Source organism: Vombatus ursinus, unplaced genomic scaffold, assembly GCF_900497805.2.
Source record: "Vombatus ursinus unplaced genomic scaffold, bare-nosed wombat genome assembly UNPS02014772.1, whole genome shotgun sequence".
Taxonomy (NCBI): Eukaryota; Metazoa; Chordata; class Mammalia; order Diprotodontia; family Vombatidae; genus Vombatus; species Vombatus ursinus.
The window spans coordinates 23,133,778-23,148,652 of NW_020954550.1; the positions used below are offsets into that span (position 1 = coordinate 23,133,778).

At 36.6% G+C, this 14,875-nt stretch overlaps 1 protein-coding gene across 9 annotated transcripts in view; it reads left to right on the top strand.

The window, feature by feature from the left end:
• ARL15 (ADP ribosylation factor like GTPase 15) overlaps positions 1–14,875 on the top strand; it is a 483,734-nt gene that overhangs the window by 132,511 nt on the left and 336,348 nt on the right. The window contains exon 1 of one of the 9 annotated variants that reach the window (XM_027863581.1): positions 4,712–4,735. The exons of the other annotated variants lie outside the window; for them this stretch is intronic. Coding sequence (XP_027719382.1) covers positions 4,727–4,735 — 9 coding nt within the window. The 5' untranslated portion in view covers positions 4,712–4,726. Of the gene's footprint in view, positions 1–4,711; positions 4,736–14,875 lie in introns of those variants that run through there. 9 annotated transcript variants of the gene reach the window in all.

Below are 14,875 nucleotides of genomic sequence, written 5' to 3' on the forward strand. Positions count from 1 at the left end.
GAGTATAAATACATATTCAACAACGGTCTCCTTTGAATTTAAGCATTCCCTGTTCCCGTGAATAAAAATAGAATAGAACTAAATTCTTAAGATAATTTTTATTCCTTTTCTCTAATAAAGAATATTTGAATAGTAACATACAAATTGAATTAAATCAACAAACATTTATTAAGTGCATACTATGTGCAAATACTTCGAGGCACTGGTGATACATAGAGCAAAAAAAATATGCCATGGTCTCAGCCTTCAAGTAGCTTAGATTTCTTTTTTTTTTTTTGATAAAAGAGTGTGGTTGGGTGGGCAATGATGGAATACAACATCAAAAAAGAGAAATAAATCTAAAGTGATTTGAGATTGGAAAGTGCACTAATAACTGGAAAACGAAGAAAACTGTCGCATGAGAGGTGGCAGCAAAGAGGAGTTTTAATGAAAGTTAGGATTCTGAAGAGGAAGTGAGAAGAGGGTTGCATTTAGATTATATGGTATAGCTTGTGAAGAAGCATAAGGCTGAGTATAGTGGCATCTCCTTGCGTACCACAGAGGCAGAGGCTGGCACATTTTGTGAGCTCTGAGTCAGTTGGGTGCCCACATCAAGTTTGGCCTGTAGTGAACCCCAGGGAACACAGGGATCCCAGGTTTCCTAACGAGAGATGAACTGCTCCAGATCAGAAAACAAAGCACATCAAAGCTCCCCATGCCAGTCAGATTGGAATGGGGACCTTGAACAGTTCCTGCTCTTCCAGCATGATTAAGATAGGGAGACCTAGTGTCAAAAAACAAAAAAACAAAAAAACCTATCAGTAGGAGATGAGATCTCAAGTTCAGGAAACAATAATTAGGCTAGTTTGACTGGAACATAGAGTGTGAAGAATCAGAAATGTGAAATAGGTCTGGAGATGTAAGCTGGAGCCAGTTTGTTCAGGGCTTTAACTGCTAAGTTGAGTTTTTATTTCATTTTAGAGGCAATAAGGATCCACTGAAGGTTTTTGAGGGAGAAAGTAACAAGGTCAGATCTATTCTCTAGAAAAATTGTTTAAGAGATAGGTTGTATTGCGAGTTAGGAAGACCTGAGTTCAAATCCCTTCCTCAGACACTTTCTGTGTAACCCTGGGTAAGCCATTTATCCTGTGTTTGCCCTCAGTTTCCTCATCTGTAAAGTGGAGATAGTAACAGTATCTAACCCCCAGGATTTGTGTGAGGATAAAATGAGATATTTATAAAGTACTTTAGAAACTTTAAAGTATAATATAAATTATTATTATTAGATTATTACCTTTATGTGGAAAATTTATTGGAAAGAAGAGGAACTAGACTTAAAGAGACCATTTTAAAGGCTATTATAATAGTCCAGGCAAGAGGGGTCAAGGATGTTAACTAGTGTGGTAGCCTTCTTTTCAGTAGAGAGAAATTGAAGTATGTGAGAAATCTTCAGAAAGAGGGTCAACAGGGTTTAGAAACTGAATGGAAATTGGTGGTGAAGGAGACTAAAATCAAGGATGATTGATTTTCTGAACCCAGGACTTATGGTGGTATTTTCAACAGAAATAGGGAAATTTGAGGAAGGGAAGCTATAGGGAGGGCAGCCAGGTGGTACCTGGCCCTAAAGTCAGGAGGATTTGAATTCAAATCCAGTATCATACACTGACTGTGTGATCTGGGCAAGTCACTTAACCCTCTTGGCCTCAGTTTCCTCATCTGTAAAATGAGCTGGAGAAGGAAATGGCAAACCACTCCAGTATCTTTGGCAAGAAAACCCCCAAAACGGATCACAGAGTCAGATGTGACTGAAAAAATGACTCAACAACAAGATATAGGGTATAAAAATAATAGGTTTTCTTGTGGACATGGTTGAGTTTGAGATACCTATGCTGTGATACACCCAGGTGGAAATGCTCAGCAGGAAGTTGATAATGTGGAACTACCTGGAATTTAGGAGAGAGAGAGAATTAGATTGGTCTTAGAATGTAAGCGAGCTCTTGGAGGGCAAGAGCTGTCACATTTATGTATTTGTATCATCAACAAATAGCCTAGGCACTTTTAATAAGTACTTGGTTATTGATTGTGTCGATTTGAGTCATCTGAATAAAGACAATTGAACTCTTGGTAGCTGATAAGATCGAGAAAAGAGGCCTGAGAGTCTAGGGAGAGAAGAGTGACTCCAAGATAGAGCCTTGGGGAGAAAACTAAGGTTTGGAGCTAGACAACCAATGATGTCATCCAGCAGAAGAGCTTGAAAAGAAACGCCAGATTGCTAGAATGAGAAATGGGAGAGAATATTGTTCTGAAAATTCAGGGAGGAGAGAATATCCAGGAGGCTTATGTGGCCTGCAATGCCCAATGTTGTAGAGGGGGCAAAGAGGAGGAGAACTGGAAAAAAAAAAAAAAAGCTATCAGATCGAGCAGTTAAGAAACTTGGGCCAGCCTTGATGGCTTGCTATAATCTCATCTCCCAGGAAGGCTCAGGGACACCTGAGCTACAGTGAGCTATGCTGAATTTGTGTCTGTATTAAGTTCTGCATTAATATGGTAAGCTACCAGGTTGCCTGGTGAGAGCTAAGCCCAGGTCAGATATGGAGGAAGGCAAAGCTCCTTTGTCAGTTATTAGTGGGATTTGGGCCATGAATAGCCCCCACACCTCCAGCCTGGGTGAGATAGGGTGATCTGAGAGAGGAGGGGGAATAAGGAGGGAGAGTAGGAGAAAGGAGAGCAAGGGAAAAAGAGAGGTAATATTGGAGAAGGTATTTTACAGTTTAGTTGGATATATGCCTGAAATCTTCATAATACTTTGAAAGGATGTCCTGATAAGTCTCACTATTCAGTTTTAATCTTATGACATACTAAAGATAGTGGAAAAACTATATTACCAATATCAGTATAATAATTTAAGAGTTTGAAGAATTAAGAGTAGGGTTGCCTAATATAATTGAAAGAGCATTGACATAATTTTCCTCATCTGTAAAATAAAGGGTTTAGAACTAGATGAATTCCCTTTGAGTTCTAAATTTTTACGATTTATTATGCTTAAAATTAACAATATCATTAGAGGGGATGGAAGGACATAAAGTGAATCTTCTGAATTAATGATGTCAGCAAACTCAAGTTTACAGGTTTAGTAGTCACTGAAAGTAACTCCCATGTAAAGTAAATGAAGTTAACACTTGTCTTCTATTCATATTTTGACCACCTGTTCCTCTTGGATTCTCTTTTGTTAAGAATGATGTTTGGAGAGGTGGCTGGGTGACGCAGTGGACAGAGCACAGGCCCTGGATTCAGGAAGACCTGAGTTCAAATGTGACCTCAGACAAGTAACACTAGCTGTGTGTGCTCTGGGCAAGTCACTTAACTTCAATTGCCTTGCAAAATTAAAAAAAAAAAAAAAAGGAGGCTCTTGGAGTATTCTAGATTAGAGATGATGAGGGTGGTGGCTGGTATGAGTCAAGAGAGGGGAAGGATGGGAGAGATATCTCAGAGGTAGAAACCACAAGATTTGGCAACTGGATATGTGAATAAGAAAAAGGCATCCAGCGTGACAGAGTTTGAGAGCCTAGGTGAATGGAAGGATAGTGATGCCTTTTGCAACAACAGGAAATTTGATAGAGGGTTGTTTATTTGGGGGGAGAGATAATATAATGAGATCTGAGATTAAGATCAGAACTCACCTGTACTTGTTCCTTCTATGCAAGTCAATTTTTCCCACCCAAAATGAAGAGGTGGAGGTGGAGCTCTTTGAGAGAGATCCCTGCTCTGGAGGGCTAATCCTGCCTTCAGTGGAATGTTTGCTGTAGCCATGCAGTGATGTCAGGGCACAGGAAATGTGAATGCTCCTGGGATTTGGGGTAGATATCCCAATGACACTTGTTCATCTGCTGCTTCAGGTACCTTGTTAGTGGGTGAGTTATAACTACTTTGAGCTGCTGATATCCAGTTGAGAAATGGAGAAGTTGAAAGCTTGAACAGTAGAGGGATGGAGTTGAAATGGGGGATGGTATTGTAAAATAAGGATATATTTGGTTGGGTTAGAGATAAACCTCTATAATTGGCTATTGGGGTTAGCGTGGGATTCAGTCTATCTTTTGATTGGTTCATCATATACCTCTTAGGGTCAAGCCATGGACTTTGCAGATGTTGTGATCCCTATTTGGGAAGGTCACCTCTGTAGGGAATCCTAAAAGATGCGTACAGCTTTGCAGTACAGGTGACTACTTTGGAACCTCACATGGATGGCTTAGAGAGGTCTGCTTGGTACACACGTGGTACAGCAAAAAGTTTGGGGAAAAAAGAATAGATTATTAGAATTCACATTTATTTAGCACTTCATTTTATAAAGCTCCTTCCTCACAATAATCCTGTGATACAGAGGTCTGAATAAGGAAGGGCTAGACTGATAAATAAGCCTGCTGCATTTCTATAATTAATTTATCAGGTTTGGGAAAATAGCAAGTTTTGATGCTTCTAGTGTTCCAAATGATGTTTATCTTTTAATATCAGAGTTCAAAAATACAAATCTAAATGGAATAATGTATATAACCCTTCTGGGTATTCTCTCTCCCTTTATACTCTCCCCAATTTACTTTTTTTTTTTCATTTCAAAACAGTTTTTTCATTAGGGTGAGATTTAAAAGATTTTTTTTACTTTAGGTGACTAGACTATATCCAGCTGAAAACCATCAACCATTTTAGACTACGTGCTTCATTTGAATTGTGTTTCTGGATATAAGAATCAAGTATGAAAAATGTGAGTTTCATAACTTTCTCTGGGTTTCAAAAATATTCTAAGGCTAGGAGCACTTCTGAGATCTTCCCTCACCATCAAACTATACCTCCTCTCCTCCCTCCACCCACTCCCCACAGAGTTTATAGAGTTTCAGTCTTCATTATTGGGTTCAGTTGAACCTTATAAAGTGTGAGGAACCAAGATTCTTACATGTTTCCATGTTTACAACTGTTCCCTTCCCCCAATCCCATGTCCTTACAAGCTCAGACTAACTAACAGGAACTAACAGGGAAGGGGTCTCAAGGGGAAATAGCTAGTGAGTTGCACCCCATTCTTTAGTATCTATTTTCAAAATTCCCTGGAAGGAATGGTTTTCCTGATACCAAGATGGAGAAATACTGACATTTCCTTTTTAGCATTCATTTCTGATTAACTCTGATAACTTCCCCCCAACTTATCTCTTTTATTTTTGTTTAATGCATCCTAGTGTTACATTATATTCATATAAATTTCATGCTTCTTGGGTACACCTGGGATGAACGTTTGGGGAAGACATTGACCACAGTCAAACAATGGGAAGGGATGAACAGGGTGGTGATCTTTATCATAGGAAGGAACAGCCATGTCAGTGAGATCACAGGCATTTGAGTACTGAGTATTGAGTTGACTTTATAGCCAACAGAGCCAGGATAATTGTAGCAGAAGTGTAGAAAATCAGTAATTAAGTTGTTGGTATAAATTGTAATGTTTTATCACTGTCTCCTCTTATAGTAAGATTTGTGTATATGGATAATTACCCCCCCTTCTTTTTTTGGCTTTACATTGAGTTCTGGAAAAGTGACTGTACTTGTGGGCTTGAGTTCTTTATTTAATGGGAATTACTTGTTTCTAATTTTGCATTTAAATTAATTGTGGGAGCCCACTTTGGCATTTTCTAATAAGTAATAAAAATTCAATATCTTAAAATAATATATACTGCCATAATTTGGTATAATATATGTTTGCTGTTCCGTCAGTTTTGTCCTGTATGTATTAAGGTTGAGATAGCATTCTTTTTTTTTAAATGGAGAAGGAGGTTCTATTACTTTAAAATAGGGAGAAAGCATAGTAAGTATAATTTATTGTTATGCTTAAGTTGCTTTTTCTGGCCTTGGGGTTGGGATTTAATTTTTTAAAATCAATCATGCAGTTCTAAAGTAGAAAATCAGTATACCTGAAAGATATAATCCTTATAACACTATAATATAGAAAATATAATCCTTATAAAATGATTTAAAGTAGAGATATGTATGCCATGAAAACTCTACTATCTCTCCTTCACTGGACAGAGAAAAACAGAAACACTTAGAAATCCTTCCTTTCCTTTCCCCTTAAAAAACAAAAACAAACAAACATGTTAGAATGGAAAGAGCAATAGATTTAGGTTGGGAAGACAGGTTCCAATTCTAGCTTTGCATCTTATTGTTTATGTAACCTTAGACTGGGGTTCAGTCTCCTCATTTGTAAAATGAATGACTGGACATCTAAACCCCCTTCCAGTTTTAAATCTATGATAATACTGTGATTCTAAACATTTCCTTATTGTAATAAGATGCTAAATTTGGCATGATCCCAAATCAATACTGCCACCCAAGACCTACTTCTGTAGGAAAAGAGCCTGAAAATACTTATGCTGATTCTGTGCTTTAGGCCAGTAATTCATGGTTTCGTTCACTGAGTAGAAGAAGTTTAACAGCAGCAACAAAAGAAGTGGTATTTTGTCAAATGAAAATAAATTGTTATATCACAGGAAAGTATAATCACCACTTTAGCAGATGGATTTTATTCTAAATGTTACACTCTAACAATGCAAACTATGGGAATAATGAATTAAAAAAAAAAAACAAGAAACTCTATATATTCTTGAACTTTAGTGTGGGGAGAATCTGTTGTAGATCAATTACAGACCTTGCCCTTATCAAGTGTGGGGCATTAGCATTCATAGTGGATCTTAGGTATTTGAAATACTATTTACAAATGTTGGTGAACTTCTGAGTGTGGAGCAGATGTGCCACTATGCCTTGATCCCTCTGAAATACCAACTTGAAATGGTCCTGGAGGTCTTAGAGGTCTTAGAGGGAGAAATAAGAGGCTCATGGCTCATTTATATTTAAAATTTCCATGGACTAATGGGAAGAATAGCCAGAGGTTACAGACCTTTTCCCTTTCCCCATTGATATTTTGGGATGTATTGTCTTTTTATTCTTTGTAATTACATTTGTTTTTTATTGTTTGGTGGTGGTGGTTCTTTCTATTTAAATTATTGTAGGCTTTGTGTATATTGTTTTTGTAGCTCCTATATTACTTTGCATCAGTTCATTTAAATTTTTTCATGCTTCTCTGTATACATCATTTGCCATTCCTTAGGGCACAGTAAGGCAGCTAGGAGCAGTGGATAGAGTGCTTGGCTGGAAGCCAGGAAGCCTTATTGTTTTTAGTTCAAATCAGACCTCAGACACTTCCTAGCTATGTGACCCTGAGCAAGTCACTTAACCCTGTTTGCCTCAGTTTCCTCATCTGTAAAATGAGCTGGAAAAGGAAATGGCAAACCACTCTAGTATCCTTGTCAAGAAAATCCCAAAATAGGGTCACGAAGAGTCAGACACAACTAAACAGCAACATCAGTAATATTTCTTTACTCTAATAGTAATAATAATAAAATATTATTTTAATTAATAATTTTAATTATTTAATTTAATTATTTTAATTATTAAAAATAAAAAATAGTAAAATTTCTTTACTCTAATATTCATGTACTACTGTTTATTTAGTTATTTCCCAATTGATAGATATGTACTTGTTTTCAGTTCTTTGTTGCCACAAAAAGTGCTGTTATAATACTTTGGTGTTTATGGATCCTGTTAATTTTTTTTAATGGGCAGCTAGTCGATGTAGTCAATCGAATGTTAGACCTGGAGTCAGGAAGATCAGCATGGATTCCATCTCAGACATTTACTAGCTGCGTGACATTGGGCAGGACATTTAAACCTTTATATACCTCAGTTTCCTCATCTATAAAATTAGGACAACAATTGCTTCTCTATCCGTCTCACAGATTTGTTGTTAAGATGAAATGAGATTTTGTTAATCTTGTATATTATTATGCTCTTGTCTGTTTAGTTGTTCAGTCATGTCTGACTCTGTGTGACCTCATGAACTTTATTTTCTTGGCAAAGATACTGGAGTGACTTGTCAATTCCTTTTCCAGTGTGTCCCCATTTTACAGATGAGTAACTGAGGCAAATAGGGGTTAAGTAACTTGCCCAGGGTCACACAGTAAGTGTCTGAGGCTGAATTTGAACTTCGAGCTTCCTGACTGCAACCTGGTGCTCTATCCATTGTCCCACCAAGCTGCGCCTGTATTACTATGCAGTATATAAACAATAATAATGTCATTGATAATATTGTTCATAATAATAATAATGAAGTAATAGTAAAATGCAAAAACAGCAGCAGCAACAACCCCACTACCCATCTGGAGGGTGTGTATGTGTGTGTGTGTGTGTGTGTGTGTGTGTGTGTGTGTGTGTGTGTGTGTGTGTGTGTGTAAGGGTTGTGGGGTTTTGTTTTTTGGTGTCATTTGCATTATTATGGTGGATAGGTTTGCATTTTGGAAAAGGAAGTTATAGTTTGACTCTTGAGCCCCAAAGTATTAAAAAGTAGAGTGATTTTCAGTAATGAAGTGGCTAATCACTGTATTCTTTTGAATTCTTATTCTCATTCTTATTCTGAGTCTCTAGAGTCAGAGAACTATGCAATAAATTATTGATTAGTTTTTTTAATGAATTGAAGAGATTGTTATACATGATCAAATAACCTCAAGTTTTTCTCTCAAAGCTTATTAAAGTTGAAAAGACACAGATCCAAAAAATACATGTATAATCTAAGACATGGTTTTAAATATTTTCAGAAAATTTTTTTTGCCTCATTTGTGTAAGGGTAAGAAATTGATTGCTAAGTAAGAACACATCTCATTTGAATCAGTTAATCAAAGTGTGAATAATGCCTGGAAATTTATGTTCAATAAAGGCATTTAAACTATGTATAAGGGAAAGTAACTGTTGAGGTGCAGATTTGAATATTTCAGGCAGTCAGGCCTATGAGTGTTCTCTAAAACATATTCTCCAGCTTATTTATTTGTCTTCCTTCAATATTCTATCCCATATATGGGAGTGGAGTATAAATAATTTCAAGAAAAATCATTAATAAGGTCGTTTGAATTTGTGTGTGTTTCTCTGAAGGGAAAAAAAAAGATAAAACAGTTTTCTTTTTAACTTTTTGCCTAGGCTTCCATGGTATTGATATTGATGGTCCTTAGTACATATTTGTTTTTATTTTTGTTTTGCTTTTCTCCTTATTTCTCTGGTTTATATACCTATATTCAAGAGAATATGTATTCCTTCCCCCTATCTAGAGACCCTTTGCCCAATGCAGTCCACAATATTATGGAAGAATTTTTTTTTTAAAGAAAAAAACCTGAAACTTCTGAATGAATATCTCTCTTGTTCCCCCAGTAGAACATAAGCTTCCTGAGGGCATCGATTGTTTCATTCGTCTTTCTTACTACTAGCAGCGTCTAGCATAGTGTCTTGTACGCAGATGGCATTTAGTAAATGTTGAATTCCTTGAAATAGAATTAGTCCCAGAGATATGTATACATCTTCACAGCCATTCAGAGCATGGAAAATGAGAGCTCCTCTACTCTTATGTTGTAATTTCAGCAGGTAGGTTTGGATGCTGGTCTAAGTTGCCTTCAGTTACTTACTACACAAGATATATACAGAATGACACTGCTGAGTCATCCAGGGGCTTATCAGTGCTCTTCTGAGTGCAGGAGTATGTCTCCTGCAGTTGTCTGTTTCTACCAGCAGGTGTCTCTGGTTGTTCTCTCATGCTGTTGGAGTTCCTTTTGCAGTTCCCTGTTGCTCCCACCAGGGGGACTCTAGGTGTGAGTCTTTAGCTGGGACACCTGTCTTTTGTCCAGATGATGCAAACAAATACACCTGACTACTTGAGAAAATAAACAAACAAACAAACAAAAACGCTCTCTCCTTTGTGTAGTCTCTACTAAGGGAAAGTAACCTGCTGGGCCAAATTTATCTGGCTGCAGATTAGTGCATTTCAATTCTAAAGGTCGTAGTGCTAGCTTATCTTGCTAGCTAGAGTAATTAGACCTAGGACTTCTATAAGCAATCCCCTTTCAGCATGGTTTCTGGCCACCTCTGGCCAGGTGGCCCTTTGCCCAGTTGTAGGATCTCCTCTCCTTTCTTAGCTCCAGGACTTATCTCTGCCTCCCCATCTCCTTCCCACCACCCCACACTCAAAGTTCAGATAGGGTTTACAAGTCCAGCCCAGGTAATGACCCCTTAATCAATTCAGGAGCTGAGGAGTGGGGTCCCTTATTAGCCTTCTTAAACATTCAAAATCACTCTTAGCTACCATGACTGATTTAAAAGGAAAAAAAAAAAGGACTTGATCTCTCATACATGCCCAGATTCTTCTGTACAAAGTGGTCCAAAAAGTAACTTTAAAATATGCTTGTTGCAATCAGTTTCTCAAATTAACTGTAGCATTTGAAGGTTAAAGATAGCTTGAATTACTGCTTTTTCAAACTCAGTTGTGATGCTGTATTTTCATGCTGTTACTCCTCTGCTTTTTTTCATAATTAATAACAGACCCCATAGGTAGAATTTGTCTGATATTTGTGTTGATGTGTGAAGCAGGACAGAATTGAGTTGACTCTGTGGCTTTTCGATGCTAAACCATAGAAACGCTTGCCTTTGTCAGCAATGAAAGCAAAATAATTTGAGGACCTGCAGGGATTAGATTGAGAATAGGGGATGCTTAAAAAAAAATCAAAACCTTCTCTAGGACTGAATATTACAGATAATTTGTATCCAGGGAAAGATTATTTAAATCTTAATATTAAGTAGATGTATTTAAAAGCTACTTCAAAAAATGTTCATGAAGGTTTGCAATATATGTCATAATGTACGTTAGCAGCTATGGTTTGTGACCTATCCAGTTGGTATAGTTGAGGCAAACCAAAGGGTGCATAGCTAGTTAGTTATACATTTTCAACGTTATTACTAGAAGTTCTAACAAGTGCCCTTCTTCTCGAGGGCAGTATCTTTTATGTGTTATTCAATGAACTAATGGAAAATAGAAGCAAAACCAAAAACAAAAAGCCAAACATTTATGAAACTTGTGAAATGCCAACGATTCCAAAACAGCCAGCATCTTTCATATTAGTTTTGGGTGTACTCTTCCAGTAAGGAAAATACCTTACCTTTATTGACTTTAAGGAGGAATCTAGGGAGTGAGCTATCTTTGTGGGGCTTAAGGATTTTTTTGTGAGAGGATGCCTAGCTTTTTGTATCAAAATATGTGGCGTAAGATTTCTTTTTTGGAAACCAAAGGAAGAAAGGAAATTCTGATTTCAGGATGACTTTTCTATCCCAGGAAGAGAATCTTCATTGTCCTCTATTTTCTCAAGGGTACCAACAGATGTCAGGACCCTTCCCTTGGCACCTTTCCTGGGGAATCCTAACTGCTGCCATAACTTGCCCAAAAGAATCCATAGACTGAGTTAAGCACTCTGCATATACACAAAGCATTAAGGAATCATTGATAAGGGGATACTGAGAGTGTTTAAGGAGTTCTTCTTTACCCTGTACACTATGGTGAAAAGTAAAGCAGAATAGCAACATATTTTTAAAAAGTATATTTTAAAAATAAGTTTAATAGAAAAAGATCATGGTCCTTATTTTTATTTCTTAGTTTGAATTTCCTACATTCTTACAAAATGGTAGTAGAAAATATCTAGTTTAAAAGGGACATAATTTAATCTTGTGTGTGTGTGTGTGTGTGTGTGTGTGTGTATGATGTGTATTTCATTGGGCATAGTAGCATCTGTGAATTTTAAGACCCTGTAGAATAATTCCTGATATGATCATAATAGAAAACACTCATTTTGTACTGTTTTTGCCTGGGGAGTACACTTTTAATACTCCTGGTTTTTACTTATTCCCCTGACAGACACTAAGATTTTTGGGATGAACAAAGTAAGAATGGATCATTCTATTGTTCTTACTTATATGGAATTTGTGGTTGATAAACGTAATTGCATTGAATCAAGTCCACTCAAATGTAATAATCTAAAGGCTAACCCAATTTTGGTTTGTCATGAAGTGAATGTGTAAGAGCCTGATAATGCTTTGGCTCAGGGATGACTAATGTATAGACTGAGAGCCACGTGGGCCTCCAGTTTGGTTCAGCACCGCTTTACTTTCTTCAATTGAAGGTTTCACATGTATGACCCTCTGCAAAGCAGTGAGGCCACAGTGTATGGCAGCTAAGCATGAAATCCCCTGCTTCTGTTTGTTTCTTTTGTTGCCACGAGTTAATAGGGACAGAGACAGAAGACGGCCCCAGAACAAAACAGAAATAATGGAGTATTTCACCCCAAAAAGGAATGTGGGTTGGAAAATACAATGGGCAAGGCACAGAAAGACTCTGTGGCCCGAGGCAATGCAGAGCATTGGCCAGAGAACAGCAGTACTGACTGCATAGGACCCTTGTGGGTCCAGAGTCTTAGTCTGAGATCTCTGCACAATCCACATGGCAAAAAAGTTTCCATGTATTCTGTAATACAATTTATTGTTTTCTCCCCCTAGGGTTTTAAAGGAAAGGACTGTTGGATTTTTTAAAATCAAAGAGTAGACTGATTTGGGGAATAGCCTATTACAAGATATTTAAATATTATAGCTGCTCTTTCAAATAGTTAATGTTATTGCCATTTCTTATTTCTGTTAATTTAGATCCTGTTTTAAATTTATACTTTTTCTAAATGTTGTGCAGATACATCTAAATATTCTAGGTCTATGGTGGTGGTGTGAATTGAATGTATTTTTTCTTAAAAATAAATGGAGTTGGCAAATGATAACATTATAGGTGAAATATTTTAAACCTTTAGTATCAGGCAGGTATAGAATAATTTCCTTGTGCATTATAATGGTTTAAGTATAAGAGGTTGAGACTTTGAAGTGATTATTGAAATAAATATTAAATCAACTTTGGTCTAAAATCTTCACCTAAAGTCAGTACTTTCCTTGGTGAATAGCTAATAGTCCAAGCAGCTGTTATTCCCTTTTATTCACTACCTGTATTCACTCTATTACAAGGAACGTCTTAAAAACCCCATTTAGCACATCAGAGATGCCATCTTAAAATATTATTTTTACTGACTATTCATAAGCAGCAGTCGCATTCTGTAATGTGTATTTGTTGTATTAAAAAATTCACTATTCTTACATCTCATCAAGTGTTTTTGTTTCTAGTAGAGATTATTTTAATTTTATTGTAAATCAGGTATTGTTTCACCATTCTTGCCCATTTTGTTCAGTATCTTATCTTTGAGGGTATTGCATTTTATACTATTTGTCCAGAAATTTTTTTCTATTTTTTTGGGGGGGGGCACTATTGTGAATGGTGTTGAGAAGCCAAGATGCCTTGTTTTTTGTTGTGTGAAGAACACTTCTAGAGAAATAATTTACCTTTGCTTTGGGAGACCCTGCAGCACTGCATGAAATTAGAGATTTTAAAAGTACTTTAAAATGGTTGATTTAAGAATTATTTATCAAATACTTTTGGTGTACAAAATACTTTGCCAGTCCTAAATGGTGAGATTTAGTAACATGACCAGCATGGAACTTCCTTTTTCTAGCACCACAGGTGCACAGGTCTGACTCATTTTATTACTAAATTTTTATCCTTTTTCCATTTTTCCTTTTTATTTCTTATATATTAGATGTGGTTGAGATTTTAGTAGTTAAAAAAAAGACTCAGTTTTTACAGATGGATTAAAACAAATCAATATTGGGGCAGCTAGGTGGCACAGTGGATAGAGTACCAGCCCTGGATTCAGGAGGACCTGAGTTCAAATGTGGCCTCAGACACATAACACTCACTAGCTGTGTGACCCTGGGCAAGTCACTTAACCCCATTGCCTAGCCAAAAAAAAAAACAAACCCAAAAAACAAAAAAAACCCACAAGTCAATATTACAGCCATAATTCCTTTTTTTTTTTTTTTTTTTTTGGTATCTTATTGAATTTAACTTGCTGTCACTTTGCACTTGGCCTTTCTTTCTTAAAAGTGTGTCATGAAAAGTGGAATGAGTACTGGAATATGGAATCTTCTTTGAAAAGGGTAGAATCTTAAAAAGACTGTGTGAACAGGACTGGATTGGTCTGGAAATAAGCAATTTCTTAATGATTCACCTAGAGGATATGATGTGGGATATAGCCTCTTCCCCCACCCCCCATCACCACTTTTTTTTTTTTTTTTTTTTTTTTTTTCCTGCCCCAAGTGACAGTCAAGAACTGAACTTTTTTTTTTTTTTGGTTTCAAGTTGGGGTAGGATGGGTCCTGTAGAATCTTCTGTTTATTGGTAAGAGAAGAGAAGAGGACTGCTGATATACATGGTTAACCCTAAAGGCAGGAGTCATTATTACTCATTTGTGTCTGAAAGATTATATCTTGGTAATATCTGGATGTCTTATTATTACTGTTATATCAGCACATTTAACAAATGTTGTATAATAGGCATTCCTGTGAAAAAAGTAAGGTGGTAAATGAAATGATAAAAATATTTACATTTAATAATGGCTAAATTACAGTATAGATAATTTAAGTTACATTGAAGTTGCATGATTAAACCTTAGTTCTTTAATCATCAGAGTGACCTATTTAGTATGTTAGATACTTGAATATAATAAGAGGCTTACTTTAAAATTTTTTTCAAATTTGTTTTTATCAGTCAAGATCCACCTATTCACCTTCCACATCCATTTGTGAACACAAGTAAACAACACTCATTACAAACACGTATAGTCAGTCAAAAGGAAATATCCATATTGGTCATTGACAGTTTTTGAGAAATGTTTAGATTAGTCTTCTTGCTACTTTCTTTTTTTTTTTGGCGAGGCAATAGGGTTAAGTGACTTGCCCAGGGTCACACAGCTAGTAAGTTTCAAGTGGCTGAGACCGAATTTGAACTCAGGTCCTCCTGACTACAAGGCCAGAGCTCTATCTACTTCACCATCTACCTGCCTCTTTTGGG